The sequence below is a fragment of the Akebia trifoliata genome, chromosome 16 (assembly GCF_017979445.1).
Source record: "Akebia trifoliata isolate Shusen 1 chromosome 16, ASM1797944v1, whole genome shotgun sequence".
NCBI classification, from domain to species: Eukaryota; Viridiplantae; Streptophyta; class Magnoliopsida; order Ranunculales; family Lardizabalaceae; genus Akebia; species Akebia trifoliata.
In genome coordinates, this window is record NC_141390.1 from 28,732,855 (window position 1) to 28,756,799 (window position 23,945).

The following is a 23,945-nucleotide window of genomic DNA, read 5'->3' on the forward strand; positions in this document are numbered from 1 at the left end:
CTGAGAACAATATAACTTTATTCGCAAGCGCTTTAAATGCAAAATAGGGTGGGTAGTACCTGCTTCGGATCAACATTCAGTCAAGGCAGAGGTGGTAGACAAGTTGAATCACATTAACTGACTTTTACTCATCAATCCTTTATGCCGGACAATAAGCTTGACGTTCATGGTGCATCAAAGGTGCAATGGGCACAAGCACAATCCCCATATGTGACGGTCTAAGAAATCGAACGTGAATCCCTCCACATTGCACCAAACAACTTCATCCATTTTATAAAAATGTGCGAAATATATATACAAAATTCACAGAGGACAAATCTGTTCTTGGTGCTCTGTTTATGGATTGAAGTTGCCGAACAAACACCTATGTATGGAAACTACAAATTCTCCAACCTTGGGTGGATGGAGGAGGAAACAGCACATATCCCAAAACACACAGTGGCAGCAGCCAACATGAGAACAAGAGAGCGTGAGCCCAAGATTGTGCTTGAAATACTACAACCTCCTAACTTCTTTGGCCATATCTTCCCCAAGACTAGCCGATAGTTTACATTCATTAAGACCTTTCTATCTAGAAGTGGAACAATTTCACTACTCTGGCGGAAAGTTGGTATCTTTGATAATCTCAACTTCTCCTCTGCCATATCCATGTCCTGAAGTACAAGAAATTCAAATAATGGATGAATGTTGATCTGATATGGCTAAAGTGACATACAAAATAAAAAATATAAGAAATTCACAAGAAGAAATTAAAAAATAGATCTTAGCTGATCTAAGGTGCCTCTCGAGGCAAATTTTGAGCTTAAAAGATTTTCAGAATCATGATTCAAAACTAGTTTTGATAAAGATGTCTCAGCCTAAAGGGTGACCAGAGAAGCCATTGGAGATTTGGTGCAAGGTTTATCTTGGTTTGGTCTAGTGTCTGGTACTCTGGAACCATCTTAAGCCGGGACCTTTCAGTTGTTTGACTGACCAAGATGAACCTTGAGACCGAAACCCTAGACCATGTTTAGACTATAACACCATATATCTTGAAAAACCAATCAAAACACTGATATTAATCCATTATGTGTTATTACATGTAGAGGTGAACTAGCAAAAACTTACTTATCAAAAAAAAAAAAAAAAGCTAGCAAAAACTTCAATTAGTGTCTTATCATAAAAGGGAAAGGGATAAAGGCATACTGTCCATCTTATTAGCTTAAATTTTTTAATAAAATGGCATACGCACATTGAATCAAAATTAATTAATTTACATCTGCAAGTTTAGATCTAGCTTCATAGTGTCAATGCAAAATTTAGAAAGGTTTTCCAATACAGCTCAATATACTTCACAATCCACCTCTCTGTGAAGCACAATTCTTGCATCCTTATATAGATCTATTCTAATACAAGTTCCATTAAATCGACACTAATTTTTTATCAGTTGGGCAACATGGAGATTATATTGGACAATTAAACCATAAGCGTGAGTTGTCCCCATGTTGATCATCATCACCAAAAATCTACACAGATGCTGTATTAACTATGAGTTACGTTAAGCCTACTCCAGTTTCTAATAGATGGAGCTGATTGGGACTATTTTTGACAATGCAACCATACAAGTGAGTTCCCCCCATGTTGATCAACATTACAAAAAATTAGTTTATTCAGACGTTGGTAACAATGCAAAAAATTTTACACATGAAGTAATGGTCTTATTGGACGGTGCAGAATTTTCAACTCCAAGTCATCATTCTACAAGGTTAGGAATGTCAAAATTAACTGATTTCTGTGAAGTTGGTCTCCAAGGTATGGACAACTGTTGCGCTTGTGAAGTTGGATCGTGCAGCATGATCACCATGTAGGGAACTTATACTAGAACTAAGAAACAAGTGTAGATTTAACATGAACCATTTACTACATTCTACCAGAATGAGCACTGAAGCCCAAACAGAGCTAGCTACAAAATAGGTAGAACCCATGATCTTGAAATTTGAGGACTTTTAGGTGCACTCTTGATCCGAACATGCTTAAAGATATAAACCACACAAATGCACAATATACCTGTATTCAAGTACTAAAAAAAATCTGATAAATGCACAATAAATCATTGTTTCAGGGAACTTTTGGTTCCGAACTAAAAACATGAATTCAATTGCCAGATTTAATGTATAATGCCACTGCCAATAATAATGTCTGGTAAAAAGCAACAAATTTGACAAATTTCAATTTGGACCACTCAACCATGGGTAATCGTGAAAAGAATTAGGAAGCTCACCTGACTGATACTTGGCACAACACATAGCATGTCACTTTCATTGTTGTTTTGAGAAAAGCAATTGGGCACCGAGTTCCATGAATGTGATTCTAATTCCCTGGCATGTTGAACTTTCTGATGGACAATTTCTCTAGCACGATTTATATATTTCTGAAAGAGCTTCAAATCGGTATCCTTAATTTTAGTATCAGGAGTGTATAAGTTATCTACATCCATCACAATCTTTAGAGATTGTAATATTTTCTCCAAGGTGGCAGTGGACTCGTTCCGTATTAGGAAATTCAATAAACAATTCAATCTCTGAATCTGTGTAGGAGTCAAAAGGTTTTGTAAATCTTCTAATTTAGGCTCCTTAAGAAACCATGCAATATCTAAAAGAAGTTCAGATATTTCTGTTTGCCTCAATACAAAAGCCTCGCATGGCTCAGATGTAGCATCAAGAACTGCAAATTGAGCCCACCTTGTAGATAGAGATTTGTCAAACCTCTGCTGCATCATTTGCATTTCAGAACATATTTTCCTATCCCCGAAAAGCACAGGGATGAAGTTGGATAACCCAGATTCATTCTCAACCTACAAAATAATAGAAGAGTAATACTTTTTTTTATTAAATGGAAAATAAAAAGACTTTTTATGCTCCGTGATGCAATAATAATCAGTGAAGGTGCCAACTCCGTGAGGTGGTAAATTCACCAGCTAAAAGTTAGAACCTATGTTGCGTGGAGTTTCTAAAAAGGTGGAGTACCCATGTCGGACACGTCAGACTCTGACACTCCATGGACTCTAGTGCAACACTTCCATTTTTGTTCCTTTTTCTGCACAATAATGATTTATATTTATCATAAATTACTGGCTACACCCTTTTCAAGATGAAATTTTCTTCTGCAGAAAATATAGCATTAAATTTTGTATTCTCTTGCCTATATGTATATGACGCATATCATAAAATATCATATCACATAATTCCTTATGTTCTTATTATCCTATAATTATTAAAAAAAATTGACAGGTAAGCTGGACTTGAACCCACTACCTCAAAGTTGCTTTGCAATGGGTCAAACCAACTGAGCTATGGGTCTAATAGTAATTACTCCAACATAGCCGAGTCCACAAATCCTACTTTTTGGGGGTTTTGCCAATTAGATAGCCCATACACATGTCAGACCCTAACATCCCTACCGTGTCCATGAAACATAGGTGAAAGAATTGATTAAGACTATCACTATTAAAACAACATACAATCTCAAGAAGTAGAGACTATTAGGTCACCAGAAAATAATACACCCAGAAGTAATTAAAAAAAAATCTAACAAACACAAAGGAAGAATATAGAAACGGCCTAGTATTTTATTGCAAGCAAATAAATCTGAAAGCTGTGAATACACACAAGGCAGCTTCCAAATACTAAAAAAAGATGTTGAGCAGAACTAATCATGGGCATCTGCATTTATGAGCCAATGAATGTGGAACAGATAATAAAAAGGTTCTCAAAAGTACCTACCTCAATAAATGCAGGGCCAAAAAGCTTTGGCTCAGTGTTAGGAATATGTATCTTGTATATCTGATGGCCACAACTCTGAGTCGTGTCCTCTTCATTTCCATGGCATGATTCAGTCTTCCCATGAGGAACAGCAAGACAATAATCATATGCAAGATACTTCCCAGAAAATGAGACAAGAAACCTGCCATAGCAACCACGAGTTACTAAAAACAAATAGACTTGCAAGTGACCGAGCAGATAAAAGATCCCACGGAAATTATTTATCATCCAGTTTTATTATGTCAACCAGTTAACGAGGTTATAAAAGTGCATGGGCAAAATGAAAGGAATATGAAGTTGTTTGTTTGAGATATCTGAATATAATATGCTGAACAAACGCATAAGAGGGTATGGACATGCATCACTGAAGATTGACAGTAAGCATTGGAACAAAATTTGTGTCTCTAAGATGTTAAGATTCAGTTACTTTGTTGACCAAGGGTTCATAGAGAAGACTAATATGTAAAGGAATGGAAATTGAAAGCTGCATTGGAAACATCTGAAATCATTTCAAGGAGACTTTAGAGTGAGATGAGATGGTTTCAAGGAGGAAAGAAGATTTGAAAACTTTCTGTAAGATCCATTTATGGGGTGTTGATGAGAGGTGATCCATTTCACAACTATGTCATGAGATGTGATCCATTTCACTACTATGTTCAATTGTATGTTGTCATGCACATTGCATGCTATACATTGAAGGAAAACAAGAAAATGGTAAAAAATTAAATATAAAATATCAGTACCATTCACACTCAAATGTGGTTGGCAAGCAAAAATGCAGGGCAAATATCAATCACGATCAGTCACCAGTTTTTTTCTTAAAATAGGAAAATGGACTTGAAGTTGCCAATTTTTCTATGAAAGTTTTTAAAGCAGTTGTATGATACCTAAATTTAGGTTGGAGTAGGTTACTGCCACAAGCAACAAACTCCATAGGTTTGCCAGCCTCAAAAAAAGTTGGGTGAACATAATGAAGCCTAGGAACTTGCACCTCCTCCACAATCTTCAACAAAGTTCCACCTACATTAACCCCAAACTATGAGAAAAGAACATGTAAAGAGGTACCAACCAAGCCTAAATAAAATGAAATCAAGGTTTAAAATCTCTTTCCGAAGCAATATTTTGGTCAGGAAAAAAATCAAAACGGTCTTGACCAGAACGTTCCGAGAAAAACCAAAACATTCAATGTTTCATTCTGAATTCGGCGGAAACCAGAATGTTCCACCGAAACATTCTGAATTGGCACAAAATTTATACCGTGATTAAAATATTTCTTGGAGATATTTCAACTACAGTAGAAATTAATACAATCCTCATTGAAACTGTAGGAACTGAAAAAACAAACACACTCATATGTCATAAAATTACAATAAAAAACTACATGGAGTATGGCAGTGAAGATCAATAACATCATGTTATATATAGTGGTGAGAGACCTGACAACTAAAAAGTAAAAATAGTTGTAATATATGGATGTTCATTTGGAGCAAGTGAATACTAGCCTCCTCGAGATATTTTTTCCCCAGAGAGATAACCCTCGTATTTGATTATATTTAGTGACAGCTGCATTAAAATTTGATAATGGGTCTCAGAAATTTGTCATTTAATGTGACTACAATAGCACTACAAAAGAAACCTGCACTAACATTATAATGCTCTCCAAATAAGGCACAATGACCATGATGAAAAAACCACCATACTCCTTGAGGATGAAAACCTAATGCAACAACACACTTATTCCTTCCTTTTCACACACCAATCCATAAATGGGAAAAAGGAAATATCATTCAAACTATCTTCAACTTTACTCATTAAAGGGAAACTATCTTCAATTGTCCATTCAATCCTTTCAAATTCCAATTTTACAAGTGCTTCGAGTATCCAACAAAATATATGGAAAGACCCATTGGACTTAGAACATCTGCAACATCTTACTCCAAATATTGTTGGTGAAAATGTGGAAGATCAAAAAATGATTCACTGTTTCTATGGATTCTTTGCAAGGAAAATGTACATTTATCACGATCTTCTTCCAGATTCTTGTTAATATCTGATCAAGGGGATCTGTCCACATAAAGAAAGTCATCTTAGATGGAAACAATGAGTGCTACAACAATTGTATCAGAAATGTTGGAGTCGGATTACTCATTCAGGTCTTGGGGAAAGACCATGCTATGAACATATTTTTCACTCTCATCTCCAAATGCACTTATCGTCTTGTAAAGCAATTACTGCTTTGTGAAGATGACTGAGTCAGATCCAACTCCCAATTATTGAGGTTTCTTCTAAATTGAAAGTTCCAAGTAACCATATCCCCTATCCTCTATATACATCCATAAGTAAAATATCCTCCACCTCACACACCCTCTCCCACAGATATTTTGGGGCAATGTTTCACATGGAAGAGTGTATCGTCCCAAAATCTTATTCTAGCTCTTTCACCCACCATGAATGTAATGTATTTCAGAAGTCACAGAGCCTTGGTTATACCTTTACAAACACTACCTCACACTCAAAGAGATCATATGGATGATAATCAGAATTCCTACTTCCTAATGTACCCATAATTACTCTTTCAGTCTGCACCAAAAGCTACTCTTTCCTAAAAAATCTCCAAATTCATTTTCCAAACAAAGCTTTTTTGACCATTTCAGACCTCTAATTGGAGAACAAAATTCCTCCCATTCAAACAAATGGTATTTTTTGGCACAATCCATATCATCCTATAAAAAGTCCACATTTCTCTAATTTTGAGGATAGAATCCAGAATCATGAAAAGAAATAGGACATATATCAAAAGATTTCAACAAATTATTACAAATCAAGGCTAACTCATCTCCTCCTTTTGAGAGGAAAACATTTTTCCCATTAGGCAAGTTTTTTCTCAAATCTCACCACCACTGGGCCCTCCATTGACATTGATAACCCACACCCAACATATCTGTTATGCCCTTCAATTTTATCCTTTCACCACAAGTCCATAAGATTACAAATTTTCAGACTTCCACTAACATAATCTCAAATACAAACAGGGTAGTCCCATTTTCATACACCATTTGAAGGTCTCAAATTTTTTTGACAAGAAGCTTTCCTATGTGCTTAGTTTAACAAAAAAAAATAACGGAAAGCAGTAAGAAAAACCTATCAAGGCATAACATTACAATACTCAATTCAAGAAAACTCAATAAAATCAAATGAGCTCTACATTCTCCTGGTGTAAGTTGATCAAGATTATGAGACACCAACTCACTTGTAGGAACCCAAAAATTCATGCCGTTTACATAGACAGTCATGGAGCCTCTTCCAAATAGCACACTTTCAGGGGCATTGACAAAATCATGTATATAGGAAGCAGCATCTTCAGTTAACTGTTCAATGCAACAATATAGATTTATATATGTTAAAATGATATGATTTAAGCAGAGAAATTGAAGAAAAAACTATAGGTTTAAATGGAGAAACTTCCATGAGCATGCTAAGCAGTTTCTCCAATATCTACATAAACATAGATGCAAAAACTATTCAGCATGGACATGTACATGCCGTCTCTAACTAATATGGTATAATGAACATGGACAATTATTAAAACAATTTCATTGAACAAAACTATTACCTTCTCCCAACTAAACCGAGGCATGGAGACGAATACAGTCAAGATGGTACAGCCAGGACGAATATAACTCTCTAGCTCAACCGGCATACTGGCCAACCATTGGAATATCTGCAAATTTAGATAATAAATAAAACTTTCAAAATATGATGAAACGAACTTTCTTTCCGTTTTTTTCCCCTTTCAATACTAAACTGCAATTATAATCCTGTAGAAATACTTGGTGCCGAAGTGGTCTGGGGAATTCTGCAGGATTCCAGTCATATAGTTTGAACGATATGCGACCTGTTGGACACTACACAGAAGATAATGATTCATTATCTTTCAAGGAAGATACAAGGTCCAATCACAAACGTAATAGAAGCAGTATGGCACACGTATAACTTAGCATAGTATTGCAATAAAGCAGAAGAAAATTTTTCAAAAATAAAAAGAAAAAGAAATGCAATGGAGACCTACCACGGATGAATAAGTAACCTTAGTGTCACCAAGAGATGAAGAAATAGGGTATTTGGAATTATTTTTTCCTCCTTCCATCTGGGTTTCACCAGAAGCCACAAAAGACATTACAGTCTCACTCTGGATATTCTGAGAGCTGGGAAGGGAACTAATGGGTGATACATGTCCATCTTCAGACTCCAAAACTGCTTCATCAATGTTGTGAAAAAACAGTCAAGAGTAGTTTTGCTATTAAAAAAAAAACGGTAAAAAAAGGGCCAAAAATGGATGTAGAATACATATTTTGTATAGCAGAGAGATCTTTCAAAAGTCTGATTGCCATAATCTATAGCAGGAACTCATACTAGATCGGCTACCTTAAGATAAATTTATGGAAAAACAATCCATCAAAATCCAATTAATATTTCATGAATTCTGCCGTGTACTATCTATATAATAAAGAATCAGGATCTAGAACAATGTCCCGTTCCTATAAAAAAGAAATGGTGTCTATGTGGCAAGTTTTGGTCGGTGTATAAAACACATCGGTCTCCTAAACAAGTCGTGCATGCAGCCCTATGTGTTTTAAATACAACCAAAACGTGCCATGTAGACACCGTATGTTGCTATAGGAACGGGACATTGTTCTAGATCGTGACTTTATAATAAAACACAACGGTGGGTCCCATTCTGCTACAGTTTTATGGGGGAGATAAACGTCCCACCTCAGCTGCAATGGAGTGGGGTCCACACTACCCACATTATTACCTTTTCACTTCTCTGCCTTGAACTTTATTGTCTTTCCTCTCCTCCCCCCTCCCTCCCTTTCAATAAATATCCCTCCAATTTTATTATCTTTCCTCTTTTACCCTAATTTCCAATAATACCCCTCTAACTTTACTAGCTTTCCTCTTTTACCCTTTTAACCCACTTTATTGTCTTTTCTCTTCTCTCCTTTCATTAATAATATCCCTCTAAATTTATTATTTTTCCGTTTTTACCCCTCCTTGACCCCAAAGAGAATGCCCATGCGAACTCTAGTTGTTAATAATAGTAAGACATAGCCTTGTCTATCAAACAAACAAGCATGGTAGCTACATCAACTTCAGTAAATGATACCTTTCCCTTTTTCACCATCACAACTGATATCTTCAGCTGGCTGGTCCCCTTGAGTTTCCTTTTCAACCATACTTCTAAAATCTGTAGATTTTCTCCTCCGCCTCCTATTGTGGTTTTCTAATTTTCTTCTACAACTGCGTTTATCTTCGTCAAAATCTGGCAAGATATGAAACCTGGCAATAGAGAAGGCACACCAACCAAATCCAAATGAGAAACACGAAACAAACCGCTTTTATCCAGCTTATCCTGTCATTTCTTCAGCCAATGATTGTATCCCCATTTTAAGAATAAATCTCGTTCTATGCATTTAAAATATTTTTCCTAGATTTCAAGTGCTGAACTGCAAGCCTGCAACCCAAGACCAAATGAATCATTCAAAATCTAGAGAACTCCCAGAAATTTAAGTAGCAGACAATATATGTAGAGACACAAATGCCAAGCCCAATAAATTTGCCCATGATGGTATGAATTGTAGGTCACTGAAATTGGTAGATTGTCCAAATAGTAAGTGAAAAACACATCTAAATCAATAGTTGAATAATAATAATAATAATAATAAGACACTCTTTGGGTATGTAACAATCAAATATTACATAACTTATATATAATTAAATTTCAGGAGAATAACCAAAATATGCACTGAAAATTGAAAAATTACAAAAACGGCACACTATTCAATTTAATTCCGAAAATGGTAAATTACTTTTTTCGGAATATTTTTGTTTTTTTACCAAAATGGTAAAATTTGTAAAATGAAGAATAAATTTTTTTTTCCTATTCCATAAAACAGTGAATTTTTGCCCACTTTAACGAAAACATTTTAATTCCAAAAATGGGAATTAAAATGAATAGTGTGCCGTTTTGCTAATTTTTAAATTTTCAGTGCATGTTTTGGTAAATTAAACATAAATTTCAGTCTTCTAACTCTTAAACTGGTAGATTGTTAAAATTGTAATTGAATGACACATCAAAACCAGTAATTCGAAATTTCGAATAATAATAGATACTCATTGGATTGGGGTTCATAAATAAAAATAATTAAATAAATCAAAGATTATATGACTTATATATAATTAAATTTCTTTCTTCTAATTCTGAAATCGGTAGATTGTACAAAATAATAACTGAAAAACACATCTAAAAGAATAATTGAATAATTGGGGTTCATAAAAATACTTACTTTCCGCACTGCTGGCAATATCGTTTATGTTGTTCGTCAATAACAACGGAATTCGCATTGGCGCAAATGAGACAAACCCTGTGCTGCTTATGGTACCCCTTGAGCTTACTAATGTCAGCTTCGCACCCCGGAACCTGACACGTGGCACTCCTCACTGTCACGGTTCTTGTTCGTTTCTTCCCAACCCCTTGTTCTTCATCATCGAGCTCTGGACACGAACATGGGATCCTTCCAGCCAAGAAGTTCTCACAGGTCAACCTCGGATCCTGCTTTCGGGTCCTATCCGAGCCGTCAGATCCATGATCTGATGGTTCTGCAATAATTGACAGCTCATCAACTGTCTGATCCTCGGGATTCCATTGGAACTTCAGATGATCATCGACTGCGAAATCTAAGAGATTGTCCCAATCCCAGATAGAGGTAGTTGAAGAAGGTTCGTCTAGAATCTGAGAGATCTCTGTTTCGGAATCTCTGACACTCTGATCAAAAAGTGGCGACAATGGTGGTGGTGGATTCGTCATTTTGGGGGAGAAAACCCTAACCCTACAAATTTGGAGACATTAACGGTTGAAAGAAGCTCAGAGAGAGAGAGAGTAAGCGAAGTCTTCACAGTTGAGTTGGTTGAATTTGGTGGGAGTTATAAGTATGATTGGTAAAGAACAAAAACAATGGAGCCGTGCGACACTGCCTATGTTGGACACTTGGTTCAACAGTGAGCTGACCTGGCAATGCATAGAGAACCGTTGATTATCAAACTTGTATCTCAAGGAAATATGTTGGGCAAATTGTTGGGTGTTGAATCAACCCAGTCCAAAACTTCTAATCCCATGTTTACAAGTTGAAAAATCATGGACCGTCTATTTTTTGTAAACCATTTGTGACGGGGTTAGAAGTTTTGGAATAGGCTGATTTTTGGTGAGGATGATCTCCTCACCATAGAAATCATCCTCACCAAAGAGATCATCATCACCAAAAATCAGCATATTCCAAAATTTCTAATCCATATAGAACAAAACATGTTGGGCAAATTGTTGGGTATTAAACGAGACCCTATATATATAGGGTCCTGTTCAGCACCAAACATTTTTGGCCAACATTTTAGCCAATCATTTTTGTAAATCATTTTTTATGGGGTTAGAAGTTTTGGAATGGGCTGATTTTAGGTGATGATGATCTCCTCACCATAGAGATCATCAATCAAAAATCAACCCATTAGAAGTGTAGAATTCATCATCACCAAAAATCGATTCATCGCCAGAATGGGCTGATTTTTGGTGATGATGATCTACTCACCATAGAGATCATCCTCATCAAAAATCAACCCATTAGAAGTGTAGAATTCATCATCACCAAAAATCGGTTCATCGCCAAAATGTTTAGTGCTGAACATTTCCCATATATATTTTAAGAGTTTTTTTTCTTTTACATTTCAAAGCTGAAAAGCCAAGGACGAGTGCTTGTCTCAATAGTGAGAAAGATATAAATCAAGTTTAAATGTTATTTTATTTCAATACTCGATATGAGCATTAATTCCTCAAGGCCACCTGTGGGAGGGCATCCTCACTTACCCCGTGTGTGTGATGTGCTAGCGTGGCACGTGCCCTAAGACTAATCCTTAGACAAGATCATAGTCTATGAATTAGGCAAAGCCTAAATGTAGGGGATTGGGCAAAACCCAAAAAAGAGACGTGATGAATGCATGCATTATTGGTACGTGATTGACGTGCCTTAATTTCATCATTATTCGTATAAAAAATAAAAATGATAGGCTCGGAAATCGTAGATGTGCTCTTCTCAATATTCAAAATTGTATTTTTTTTATTATGGGAAATCGTAGTTCTGTATTTCGAGAAGAGCACATCTACAATTCCTAAGTACGTCACGTCAAGTAAGTCGATTGAGTTGCCACGTGGCTAAGTCAGATTATCAATACTCATAATATATATATAGGTAAGAATTCATAGACAACGTTTCGTCCTATATGTCAAAACAATTTCGGATTGGGTTGATTTTTTGTGAGGATGGTTTCTATGGTGAGTAGATCATCCTCACAAAAAGTCAGATGATTCTAAAATTTCTAACATGAAAATGGTTATAAACTACCAGTTAAATTAAACAGTCCACGATTCTTTAACTTGTAAAGTGGAGGCTAATAATTTCATAATGGACTGATTTTTTGTAAGGATGATCCCCTCAACATAGAGATCATTCTTATAAAAAAATCAGCCCATTATGAACTTTTTTGTCCATATAAAATAAAACACGTTATCTACTTATCCTGACTAATATATATATGTGTGTGTGAGTTGGAAAATAATATTTATATATATATATATGAGTTGAAGATGAATATTTTTTTGTGATCACAATGATGGAATATAAATATATTACAAGATAAATAACAATAATGGTGTCCACACGCACGGAAGAGGCAAGGAGATGCCGAATGGAATTAATACTTAGTGACCCTTGAAACCAACAAGGGACACAGAGTACTAATTTTTTGGATGTTGTGGTTGGATTTAGAAAAGAGTCGTGCTAGGGTGACACAAAAGGAGACACAAAGGTGATAAAATGATGTGGTGTCGTGTACATTACCATAGATGCTTTATCGTGAGATACGAGTAAAAAGCATCTACAATGATGTGCCCGCCACCACATCATTTTTGTCACCTTGGTGTCTCTATTTGTGTCATTCCAACATTTTCCTTTAGAAAAAAAAAAAAGTTAGATTCCTCCGATATTCTTGGACGGTTGATGGATCGGATCAGGTCAGGTCCAAAATCTGATCCAATATCTCCATATCCAAAGCATAACCCGATCCAATAACTTAGGATCTAGATATTATTTTGGGCTAGAAGAACAAATCTTGAGTTGAGCTCAAACAATCATCCCAGGCCTAAGGTCGGCTTGGGCACCATTGTGGGCCGCGTATTCTTTTAGGATGTGACCTTGATTACAACTCCAATAGATTGGGTCAAGTTGAGGGCTAGTCTGAGACCAACAAAAGTTTTTGAATCTAGAGAATTAAAGCACCCAACCTAAGCCCAATATAACATCTACTGGACCCAATAACTCGAGTGGGTTCAATCAACGTTTTAAAAATCAAACGAATTATTGGATCAAATAATCAAATTGATCGGAACAGGATCCAATTTGGTTGGATCAAAGTATGTTTATTAAAGAAACGTAGATATCGATCTACTCCCAAAAATATATTTCTTTACATTCAAAGAAGAATAATACTCACAAAAATTGATGGTTCATTAGCCAAATCGATCTTATGAAAAAAAATCTAGTCGAACTCGTATTTTAATCTTGAAACACAAACCTTAAGGCCTTGTTTGGTATATCGTATAATGTCGTAAACTATAACCATTACTACATTTTGCAATTGAGATGTTTTAACTTTCGAGTATTTGTATTTTAGTTTCTTCCAACATCTCGTGATTCATTTAAATATTTGTTGTTGCAAAACTCATTGTGTAGACATCCCATTCATGTTGTTCGTCTAAATGATCGATTCGTCACGACAATCAACCAAGAGCTTCAAGATGAAGCATAAAATATTCTATAGTGTTACGAAATGGGCTTTTATTGTAAATGCTTAGACATGAGCTATAAACTATCATACACTCCGAGATAAGTATACATTGTCTCATGCCATGAAATGTATTGAAATTACATATATCCATGAAACAAAAATAGAAAGGAGATGGAAAAAAAAAGCAAGAAAATTGACAATTGGGAGAGAGTTCTTCTAAATGACTATCGTTCCCCACAAAACTCAACACACGGACCTATCGTGAGACGTAAAGAACAGAAATCTAGGCCACACACCTCAAAAATATTGATATAGGTAAAATTAAGAAAATTCCCTTGGGACATTGTCCCATTAGAAAACACTCCAAATGACCTCGATCATCTCCCCATGACTCAGAAACCTAAAACTTAGGTAAAACTAGCCAAAACATAAGCAATGGCGTGCTCAACCTCCAAGAATCATAAGATTTGTGAGAATTATCAAAATCTAACGAAATAATAATCAGGAGAGAATGCACATCAAATGATCATTAATTTTTTTTTACGAAACTTGATGAATAATCACATTTTGAGACATAAAAATCAAAAACTTGGGCCCCGTATAAACAAACTGCAATTTTGATCAAATTACAAAAATGCCTTTGGTTGGTATTAAAATTACAAACTTAGATCTCATATACCAATGAAAGCATCAATGGTTTTGACAGATATCCATGTCAAAAATGCCCTCCATGATGTACATTTCAATGTTACTCCAACACAACTATTATTATTTTTTATTTACCGTCAAGCTCACAACTTTTGTCGTCGAACTCACCACTTTTTATTTATTATCGAACTCAAAAATAAATAAAATGGTAAACTCGACACTTGTGAAACTCACCCATTTTTTATCGTCGAGTTTTTTTTTCTTTTTCCGATAAAAATACATTGAAAGATCAATTCAAAACTTGAGATAATGAATTGTTTAGATGATTTCAAACCACAAGCACCATCCTTGATCAGTTTTCATCCTAAAACTGAGAAAAAAAAATTGAAAAAATTATAATTTTTTACATACATATTCAAAATATTTGAAAAAATCCTTGAAAATGATTTTTTTCCTCCTTCTTAAATTCTTTCTGATTTAATGGAGTTTCCGAAACTCAATCGAGATGTCAAAAATCCAATTTTTTGGACGAAAACAATGAGTTTGAATAGTTAAGACATTCAATCGTGAGAAATGTGGGAGATGAGGTAAAAAAAAAATACTAAATGGACTATTAAGAGATCACCCAAAACTTGGGAACTATTTAAAAAAATAGTCCCAGCCATTTATGAAGAATATAACGATTGGGTGGGCGGGGTGGTTCTTGACAAAATAGGATAGTTCCAATTATAGAAACATTCCGAACCAACCCATTGGCACCCTTAGGGGCCATTACCAAACCAAAGACCAAAGCATGAATTTTTGCTGATTTTACTTAGTGGGTATTATAATCATTTTCTTTTAGTCCAACAAAGAAGACTATGGTCAAGGGAGATATACACATTTGAAGACACAGGGGTATCGTAAATATTAATTAAAACTGGAGGGGTTATGCCTAAGTTACCTAATTCCCCAATTAAACCTCAAGATTGCTTTGGGGAAGCATTCTTTTGCTTCGCTCGTGCAGGGTGTTAGGTTAGGGTTCTTGTTTTTCTCCTTTTTATACAATCTACTGTCCTTCTGCAAGTAATCGAACAGAAGAAATCTGCAAAATGGGGAGGTACAGAAGCAGAAGCAGAAGCAGAAGCTACAGCCCTCGACGTAGCAGAAGCCCTCCTTTGCGGAGGCGATACGACGACACTCGAGACAGGAACCGAGGAAGGTCTTCTTACAGAGACAGACGATCATCTCCTCCTACTGGTTTGCTTGTTCGAAACATCTCCCTCGATGCAAGGTCTTTTCTTTCTCTCCTTTTCCACCTCACATTGTTCCATAGTTTGTCTTTCTCTTTTTGATTTCATGGTTTTTAGGGTTCTCGTTTATCTTCCCCCCCCCCCCCCCCAAAAAAAAAAAAAAAAAAAAAAAAAAAAATCCCTCCTCCGCCCCCCCCTCCCCCTCCCTTTTATGTGTTTTTGAGGTGTAATTTCATATTCTTTGCGTTTCATGATCTGGGTTTTCTTTAAATCCTTATTTTCGACAAGAAATTGTATTTAAAAGAGTCGTCCGCCTGTGTTTGCAATTTCCAGGGTTAGGGTTCTGAACAATGAAGAATGGACTTGCACTTCTCACAATGTTCCGTAGTTGTTCTTTCTCTTTTTGATTTCATGGATTCTAGGGTTCTCGTTTATGTTCTTTCTCTATTTTTTTCCTCATTTTTTTTTTCTCTTTTTGTGTGTGTATATTTTAGGTGTTATTTCATATTATTTGTAGTTAAAAGAGCCATCCGCATTTTGTGTTTCCTTTTTCTAGGGTTAGGGTCTTGAACAATGAAGAATGGACATGCACTTCTACATATATTTTGTTTGGAAAATTACCCAATTATTAGGGTTTTCATGTGAGAAGTCTGAAGAAGTTTGGGTGGTTCAATCTTTCTATTAATTGGATTTCTTCTAGTATGTTATTTGTTTCAAGAAATTACTATATTCTACTTAGTTGGCTAAGTGAGTTTTAATTTCCTTCTTTTTAAATTTTGGCTATTGGCTTTTAAAGAAGGAGAAATGAGTGTAGCATTTGTTTGTTGGTTGTACAGACAATCCCAATGGAAAACTGATTATTTTTATGGTTGTTTTGCAGGACTGAAGATCTAAGGATCCCATTTGAACGTTTTGGTCCAGTGAAGGATGTGTATCTTCCTAAGAATTACTACACTGGGTATGTTTTACTATCATGTTATCTATGCGTTTGAAAAATATATAATTTTTTTGATGAGTACTGTATAGAGTAGTTAAGTTCATTTCACTCGGTTTTGTTCCCTGTTATCGAGGCATCGAATAATTTGAGTGGCATTTTAAATTTGTTTTTCAAGAATAATAGTTTTTAGACCTTTTGAACCCTTAGTTGTTGGCATTTGTCCTTCACTCTTGGTTGTTTTTTTTGTGGCGGTGGAAGGCTAAAATTGGCAATAGTAAATTGTATCCAAAGCCAAAAGAAATGACCTCTTAATTGAATAGGCGAAAGGGAGAGAGCGAGAATGATCGATCCCAAATTCTCTCGTCTTCTTAGTGTGTGGTTAGATGCTTCCAACATTATGTTAAGAGTTCGCTTCAATGTGGGGAAGGGAGATAGAGTTGTACTCTAGGAAGATGTACATTGTGGTGATGCCCCTTCGAAGTTTTCCTTTCCCTATTTGTTTGCTATATAGGAAAAGTGATAGTCGTCGTTATGAGACCAGTGAAGGGGTTCTTGGGGAGTTTGGGGCTTAAGAGGAACCTGAACGATTGGGAGCTAGACATAGTTGTTTGAAACCAAGAACCTTTCTAATATAGACATAGAAGTAGAGTGTTGAGATTTTTTGACGACATAAAACTCTTAGCCTCCAAAGGGAGAGCGACTGAAAAACTCTGATTGAAGAACTCTCCAAAGACTTGCATATGAAGGATGCATTATAGGATATTTTTATGCCGTGTTGTATTGTTGTGGGGAGGGGTGAGTAACTGTTGATATCTATAAAAATTAACTCGGTGACACAGATCACGTTGGTTTGGTGTTGTAATGTACTCTCTTCTCCGCTGGATTAGCTTCACTTGAAGTAGAATAGTTCTACCTATTTCTATGGGCATAGACTTCGCATTCTTTACTAGTTCTTAACTATCCGCTTCTTTACCGCTGAGTTTTATGATGTCTATGGACTACTATGAGATCAAATTTTCACATTACTTTTAGTGAGTGATGGACTGAACAATCTTCATGAGGTGCCTATTTATAAAATTCTCGTCTCAATAATTTCCAAACGTCCTTTGTTTAAATTGTTTGTTAGTTTTTAGTTTTTTTTGTAAGTATATCTAACATCAAATGCTTCTGGATGTTATTCTTGTAGGGAGCCACGAGGCTTTGGATTTGTGAAGTTTCGTAATCCTGATGATGCAGCTGAAGCCAAGCATCAGATGAATCATCAAGTTATTGGTGGGCGTGAGATTACAATCGTTTATGCTGAAGAAAACAGAAAAACCCCTCAAGAAATGCGTACGAGTGGACGCGTAAGGTGCAACCTCACCCTGCCATTCCTCCGTCTGCCATATGTTTTTCTTGTAGATGGAAATTGTATTCCGTTGGCTATTAGCTCATTATTGATGCTCTTTTGGTTATATATATGCAGTGGCCCATACGGAGGGGGCTATAGAAGGAGAACTCCACCGAGGTCACCAAGACGTCGATATCGTTGTTAGTTCCAATTGCTTAATTAATCTTAGGCGTCAGCTAAAATTTGGAGTTTTTTTTTTTTATCAATGAATTATGGTCCCTAGCAAATAATAATTAATAACTTCTTCCATAGTGAATTTTTTCTAACTTGGAATAATTTTCTTCCTTCGGTACTTGGCCAATTGCTTATGATATTTTCTTGGTGGCAGCTTATTCACGCTCGCCTTCACCAGCCAGGCGTTACTCAAGGTCTGATTTTAATCCTTTATTTATGATTACTTTTTTCAGTTGGGTTGCCCAATTACCGACATTCTAACTTCTCATTCATGTTCTTTTTTTGGCCTTCTTGAATAACTTCATTGTAACTATTTCTGTTTTCTCGCTTAATGCTTCAATGCTAAATCTTTACTCCTACATTTGGTTAAGATGTATTTTCAGGCTGAAGTTGGGATGATATTTGACTTACATTTTTATTTTTTTTTAAATTTTTTTTGGATCATATTAATGTAAAGTTCTTGCCTTTTTATTTTGAACTGTCGCATACAATATACGAAGTTTTCTTTTATCCTTATATATTGTGCTCGCCTCACATGTTTTCTGGAGCTGGTATTTTTCTACTAAATGATACAATTGTGTGGTGTATACATTGCGAATTGAAATAGTTTGAATAGTGGGTCAGACTGTATTATTATACTTTCAATGCTATTGGTACTTAATATAGAAGTGGTAGATTTACTTATTACACCCAACTTGCTAAATGATGGGTAGCACTGGGTTTCTATTCTTCCCATCTTTTGGATGATGGATTTTGTGATGATTTCTTTTTGGGGTATGTTATGGAAGTCTTTTTAGTTGCTGAGGGATGGTTTAGGCGCATTAGATCCCTTCCCTCTTCTTTTCTCACTTGGTTGGGCATCATGCAGGCTGTGATCTTTGTAATTGTGGATGGTACTGCTATTGGATTGTTGGGTCTTTTGTTTTTGTGCTGTTGTCTTCCATATTGCAGTGTTGCTTTGGCTTTGATTGTTTATGTTGATATTCAAACTTTTGAGCTGTAGAAGGTGTCTTTGATTTGTTTATTTTTTATTTTGGGCTTCTTTGTATCTGTTGACTTCTTAGCTCTACACTTCCAGATAAAGCTCTCTTCTTAGGAACTAATTTTTAACATGCTTTTTTTTAATTAATCGCTGAATAAAATGCTTCCTTGATGTTTTTGAGAGGTGAATTGAGTGCACTTTCTCAGTGCTAGCATGTTGGCCTTCATTTTGCTCGTCATTATACAATTCGTCCCATTGATAAAAGTGCAATAAAAAGATCATATTAGCTTTTTTTTCGAGTTGAAAATTTTGGAACATTTGTTCCACTGTTGATTAGGATTCCACATTTGAGAGGTTTAGAATATTTAGAAAAGGATTATTTATTTATTTATTTATTATTATTATTATTATTATTTTTTTTTTGGGGGGGGGGGGGGGGGGGGTGAGGATCTCCATGCCAAAAATCATCCCTCAATTCCTCTCCATCTGGGTCCCATGATTGTGCAACAAAAAGTGTGTATTTACCCAATTTTGTATGTATGTGTAGTCCACATGGAGTGAGTCAGAGGCTTATTTTTTATTTAGATAATTATGACGATGGTTCAAAGTCTGTTTTAAGTTGAAAAATTCTTCGCTGTCTAGTTCTGCCATTAACAACCTCAAACTCCACGTTTGATATGTTAGAAATTGTCATTTAATTACAATTTTACTTCATTCTGGCACAAGAGATCTCTTCCCAAAGTAAATAAAGATTCTCTGAAAAATAGCCTCCCTATATGCTAGGGAAATGACAGTGTGGTAAACACGCCTGTATCTATTTGACATCTCATTTCCCTTGTATAACAATTCATTTTTTATTTTGTGATGCAATAGAGAAGATAAAAAAAGCTGCCCAAATTGTGTGTGTGGCTTGAAAAAGTTGATTCTTTTCAGTTACCATTTGAGTTGCTCATTAAAGTTGGACCAGTTAATTCTTACGAGGACATTCTGATTTTCCAATAACAAGGACCATTACTGGACCTTATTAAATTGCTAGGACCAGCTAAATTACCTTTTTTTAATTTTTATTTTTATTTTTTTAATTTTTACCTTATTTATTTATTAAAGGTTTGCCAAATTAAGGCACTCACAGGTTTCAAAACTTCAACAGAAACATAATTTTTTTTTCCCTTGCTTTCATGACATTCCATATCTGTGTTTCCTTGATGTTCTCTTGGGATTGAATTTAGTTTGTACTCGATGAGTCTGAATAACATCAAGTGGTGGTCTTGTTCATGCAGATTATTAACGTGAAATGCGAGACTTAAAGAATCCATGGATTATTAAAGACTAAAGAGAAAAGTGACTGACAACATTGCTTACATATCTTTGAAAGCCACTCCAGAAGTATTCATTATTGACCTCATCTACATCAACTGTAACCTACAAATCACATGGTTTTTCAAAATATTGGCTTTTTACGCATATAAGTTTCACCACCACTAAATGGAACCGTGCAAGATAGGTTATAATCACAAGAAAACTTCATTTTTCTTACTTTTGTACATATTTAAGTTTAATGTATTTCTTGTGCATACTATCCAGTTAAGAAAGAATCTAGAGCTTATAGTTGCCTAAAGAGAGAAATCGTGTGGGAGCCCATCAAAGTCCTTACTGCTAGAGATAGTGGCTTCTACCAAAGAAAAAGATATTTTGAGGATTTAAAGAGATGGGGCAAAGAGAGGTGAAGTTACCAGAGTTGCAGATCAACCACTACACCATTGTAGAGCACATATGCATAGCTCAAAAAGTGTTTGGATCAAAAGTTTCTTATTTTTGTTCAGAATCGTGAAGGTAAAGGTGATGTTTCCAGCTCTTTGATTATGAGCAGGGATTTTGGTAAAATCTTTTCTCATCTGTCAACAAGTCGAGACAATCTGATAACACACTTGTTCTTATCTCAATATGTGCAACTTGGTGAAAATTTTAAGATAAGGTTCTCTTTTCCTTTAGAGAAGTGGAGATGATTCTAGTTGATGTTCATTGTATGTTTCTATTTAGATGTATCAAACTAGCTCTGTGACCTGGTTTCATTTCTAGCATTTTGATGATGAACATCTTTTTCTAGGCATTGAGTTTTGAGTACTGGGGTAAATGCAGAGACAGGGACCGTAGGGCTAGGGATGAATATTACTCACCTCAGCGATCCATCTCGAGGTCTCCTCCTCCCCGTGATGAGAGGGACTACAGGTCAGACCATAGGTCACTTAGTCCGAGGGACAATGTGCAGAGCCCTTCGAGGTCTCGTTCTTACAGGTAATGTTGCACCTCCCAATGTTTGACCTTAATTTACAAGTTCCATAATGTCGATTGAGCTCATAGTAACTAAAAAACTCCAAAAAAGTCTTGTTTAAAACATGTTTTGAAACTTCAACGATTAAAAAAATAAAAAGCTTGTCTGTTTCTAAAAATATGTTCATACGTTTTAACTCGTTTTTCTTAAATAATAAACACCATTTTTTGTAGGCCTATGATTTATTTCTATAGTCCTATGATGATTTGTGATTTGATACATAAATATTGTTTAATATGGGATATGATGATAGTTAATGTGTTGATGCTATAATTTTTTAATTTTTTTTCAAGTTTTTTTTTCTGCTCAAAAGATTCGCCGATGGTCAAAGTTTTTTTTAGTATCATAGAATGTATAATTAGGTATTACAATTTTTTTTTAAGAATGATGCTGAAGTGACCTCAGGCTGGAACCTCATATCGCACTTCTTGACATGAAAGTGTATGGGAACCATAGATGTTGTTCATCGTGATACAAGTGAATAAGCATCTATGGTTCCTATCCACTTTCACGTCAAGAAGTACGATATGAGGTTTCAGCTTGAGGTCACCCCAGCATGACTCTTTAAAAAAAAAAAAATTCTAATGTATATATTTTATTTCTTATATTTATTGTTTTGTTCTAGTTTCTATTACCCTTTTTCTGAAGTTGTCCCTTAGCGTTTTAAACCCGTATTTCGACTTGGTGATTATATTTGATTGCGTGAAGTTTGATCCAACATCAGTATGTTTATTGTGTGGAAACAATTATACAGTATTAAAGGACCATAGTGATAATTTTTTTGTTGTGTTCATGATTCATGCAGTCCTCGGTGATGAAGATGCTGTACTTGTGGTGTTTTGTTCCCAAGAATCAATCTATCCAGCCTTGTTTCTCCTCAAGGACGCATGTAATTTGATAGTGTAGAATGGGTATTTTAATTCTAGAATCTACTTTTTTGTTTCTATGACTCATAAAACCTCATATACTGTCTTGGCTTTTGGCACTAATACATTTGATATTATTAGCTTTTATGTATAGTATTTCTTGTTTCCTATATTGTTTGTTCATAGTTTGTTGCTCTTTTGTATAGAGAGCGGCTATTGGCACCGCAAATTTTACTTATTTCACCCCAAACTCTTAAAAGATAGTTTGAGGATTTAAAGATTTGGAAAATTTCGAAAGTAACTTAAAAAATGGGGCTCTATGTTTCATCTATGGATTCTTGCAATAATTAACAGACATGATTTGACATTCTTGCTCTTATAGATGTAAAAGATAAAGAGAAGTTCCATGATTGTTTTGGAAGATATTCTTACCACCAAATCAAATCCATCACAAAAACATATCCTCTAATCTTTAACTAACAGTGGGCGTAATCACACATTATCATTATTTGCTGCTTTTGCTTTTAGTGAAAATGAGATCTAGACGACTTGGGGTAGTCGTCGAAGGCGTCTCGTTGGTTGTACATTTGAAAATCTCTTGAAGAATTTGTCTCTTAATGATATTTTATTTGAACTTTAACCAATACACCAAGCTTTTGAAAATCATTCATTATTTTATTTGAATTTGGGTCTCGGTGTTATTTTATTTGAATTGTGATGGTTTGAATGGGTTGGGATTATGAGATGATTTGATGTTTTAGATTGATGGTATGTGTAGCATTTAACGCTGGATTTGGTGTGATAGCCAATGGAATCCTTATGTACGCGCTTTTGAGGAATCTTTGATCTCTGCTCATTCTTATTGGGGTTGGATCTTGAACCACATCAGCCGTACACACATGGTCCACCTTCAACGATTGAATCGTCCCACGTGCATTCATCACTGAAACTATCTACTTGGGCCCACCTCAATCCAATTTGTCCAAAAGCATCATAACTGAAATTATTTTATTTTGTTTTTTTATATTGATCGGTCCTTATAAGAACTTTAAAGGCTCCCAATAACAATTAAATTAACAATCACACTCCATAAAATTTGAGAGTTATTTATGGCCAAATCGGTGATTTACATAGGAGTTGGTGTGACATTAGTAAAAGTTGGCATTTCCATCCATCAATTCCTAAACCCTCTCCAAGTTCAATTTCACCGATAAATTTGATTCGGGATCAAAATATTAGAGTGCCAATGATGCACTTATTCCTCGTAAACGAGTGAGTTAGGACATAATCAGGCATGAGTTCAATATTTTAACGAATCAAAGACACCATAGAGCCAATGATGTCTTGCACCAATTCTCAACAAGAACAATATAATTTCATACTAAACGTGATGTAGAGGTATGCAATTTTCATTCAAAGGCTTCTCGTTATTGTTCCAAGTTCTACTGGCTTGATCGATCAAAATATAATTTTACTGTCAATAGAGCTGAAGATTATTAATTGGAATCTATTAATACAAGAAAATTGAAAAAGAAAAGAATTTGACACTATCAATTTTAAGAGAGATTGAACGAGTTGTTCTGAAGTGATCTCGAGATTAGATCTCAAATCGCACATTTTGACATGAAAGTTGATGGAAACCATAGATGTTATTCACTCGTATCTCTACTCGTCCTGAACACATGAATCTAAG

At 35.3% G+C, this 23,945-nt stretch overlaps 2 protein-coding genes across 5 annotated transcripts; one reads left to right on the forward strand and one right to left on the reverse strand.

The window, feature by feature from the left end:
- Positions 1–247: 247 nt before the first annotated feature.
- On the reverse strand, positions 248–10,820 carry LOC147383301 (squamosa promoter-binding-like protein 7). 4 transcript variants are annotated; one of them, XM_086428168.1, is made up of 10 exons: positions 10,148–10,810; positions 8,968–9,140; positions 7,870–8,054; positions 7,606–7,695; positions 7,414–7,521; positions 7,051–7,168; positions 3,762–3,942; positions 3,006–3,075; positions 2,261–2,833; positions 248–653 (listed from the first exon to the last, which is right to left on the reverse strand). In XM_086428168.1, exons 1-10 carry the CDS (start codon positions 10,666–10,668, stop codon positions 378–380), a joined length of 2,295 nt encoding a protein of 764 aa, XP_086284294.1. In that variant the 5' UTR covers positions 10,669–10,810; the 3' UTR covers positions 248–377. The 4 variants fall into 4 exon arrangements, with proteins under 4 accessions (XP_086284294.1, XP_086284292.1, XP_086284293.1 ...); XM_086428166.1 differs by lacking the exon at positions 3,006–3,075 and adding an exon at positions 4,688–4,820 and having other exon boundaries at positions 10,148–10,806; XM_086428167.1 differs by lacking the exon at positions 3,006–3,075 and adding an exon at positions 4,688–4,820 and having other exon boundaries at positions 7,631–7,705; positions 10,148–10,805.
- Positions 10,821–15,321: 4,501 nt separating this feature from the next.
- SCL28 (SC35-like splicing factor 28) lies at positions 15,322–22,422 on the forward strand. The gene is made up of 7 exons (XM_086427997.1): positions 15,322–15,612; positions 16,452–16,529; positions 17,695–17,859; positions 17,974–18,038; positions 18,227–18,266; positions 21,194–21,349; positions 22,192–22,422. The coding sequence occupies exons 1-7, from the start codon at positions 15,431–15,433 to the stop codon at positions 22,199–22,201; spliced, it is 696 nt and encodes a 231-aa protein (XP_086284123.1). The 5' UTR covers positions 15,322–15,430; the 3' UTR covers positions 22,202–22,422.
- Positions 22,423–23,945: the final 1,523 nt, after the last annotated feature.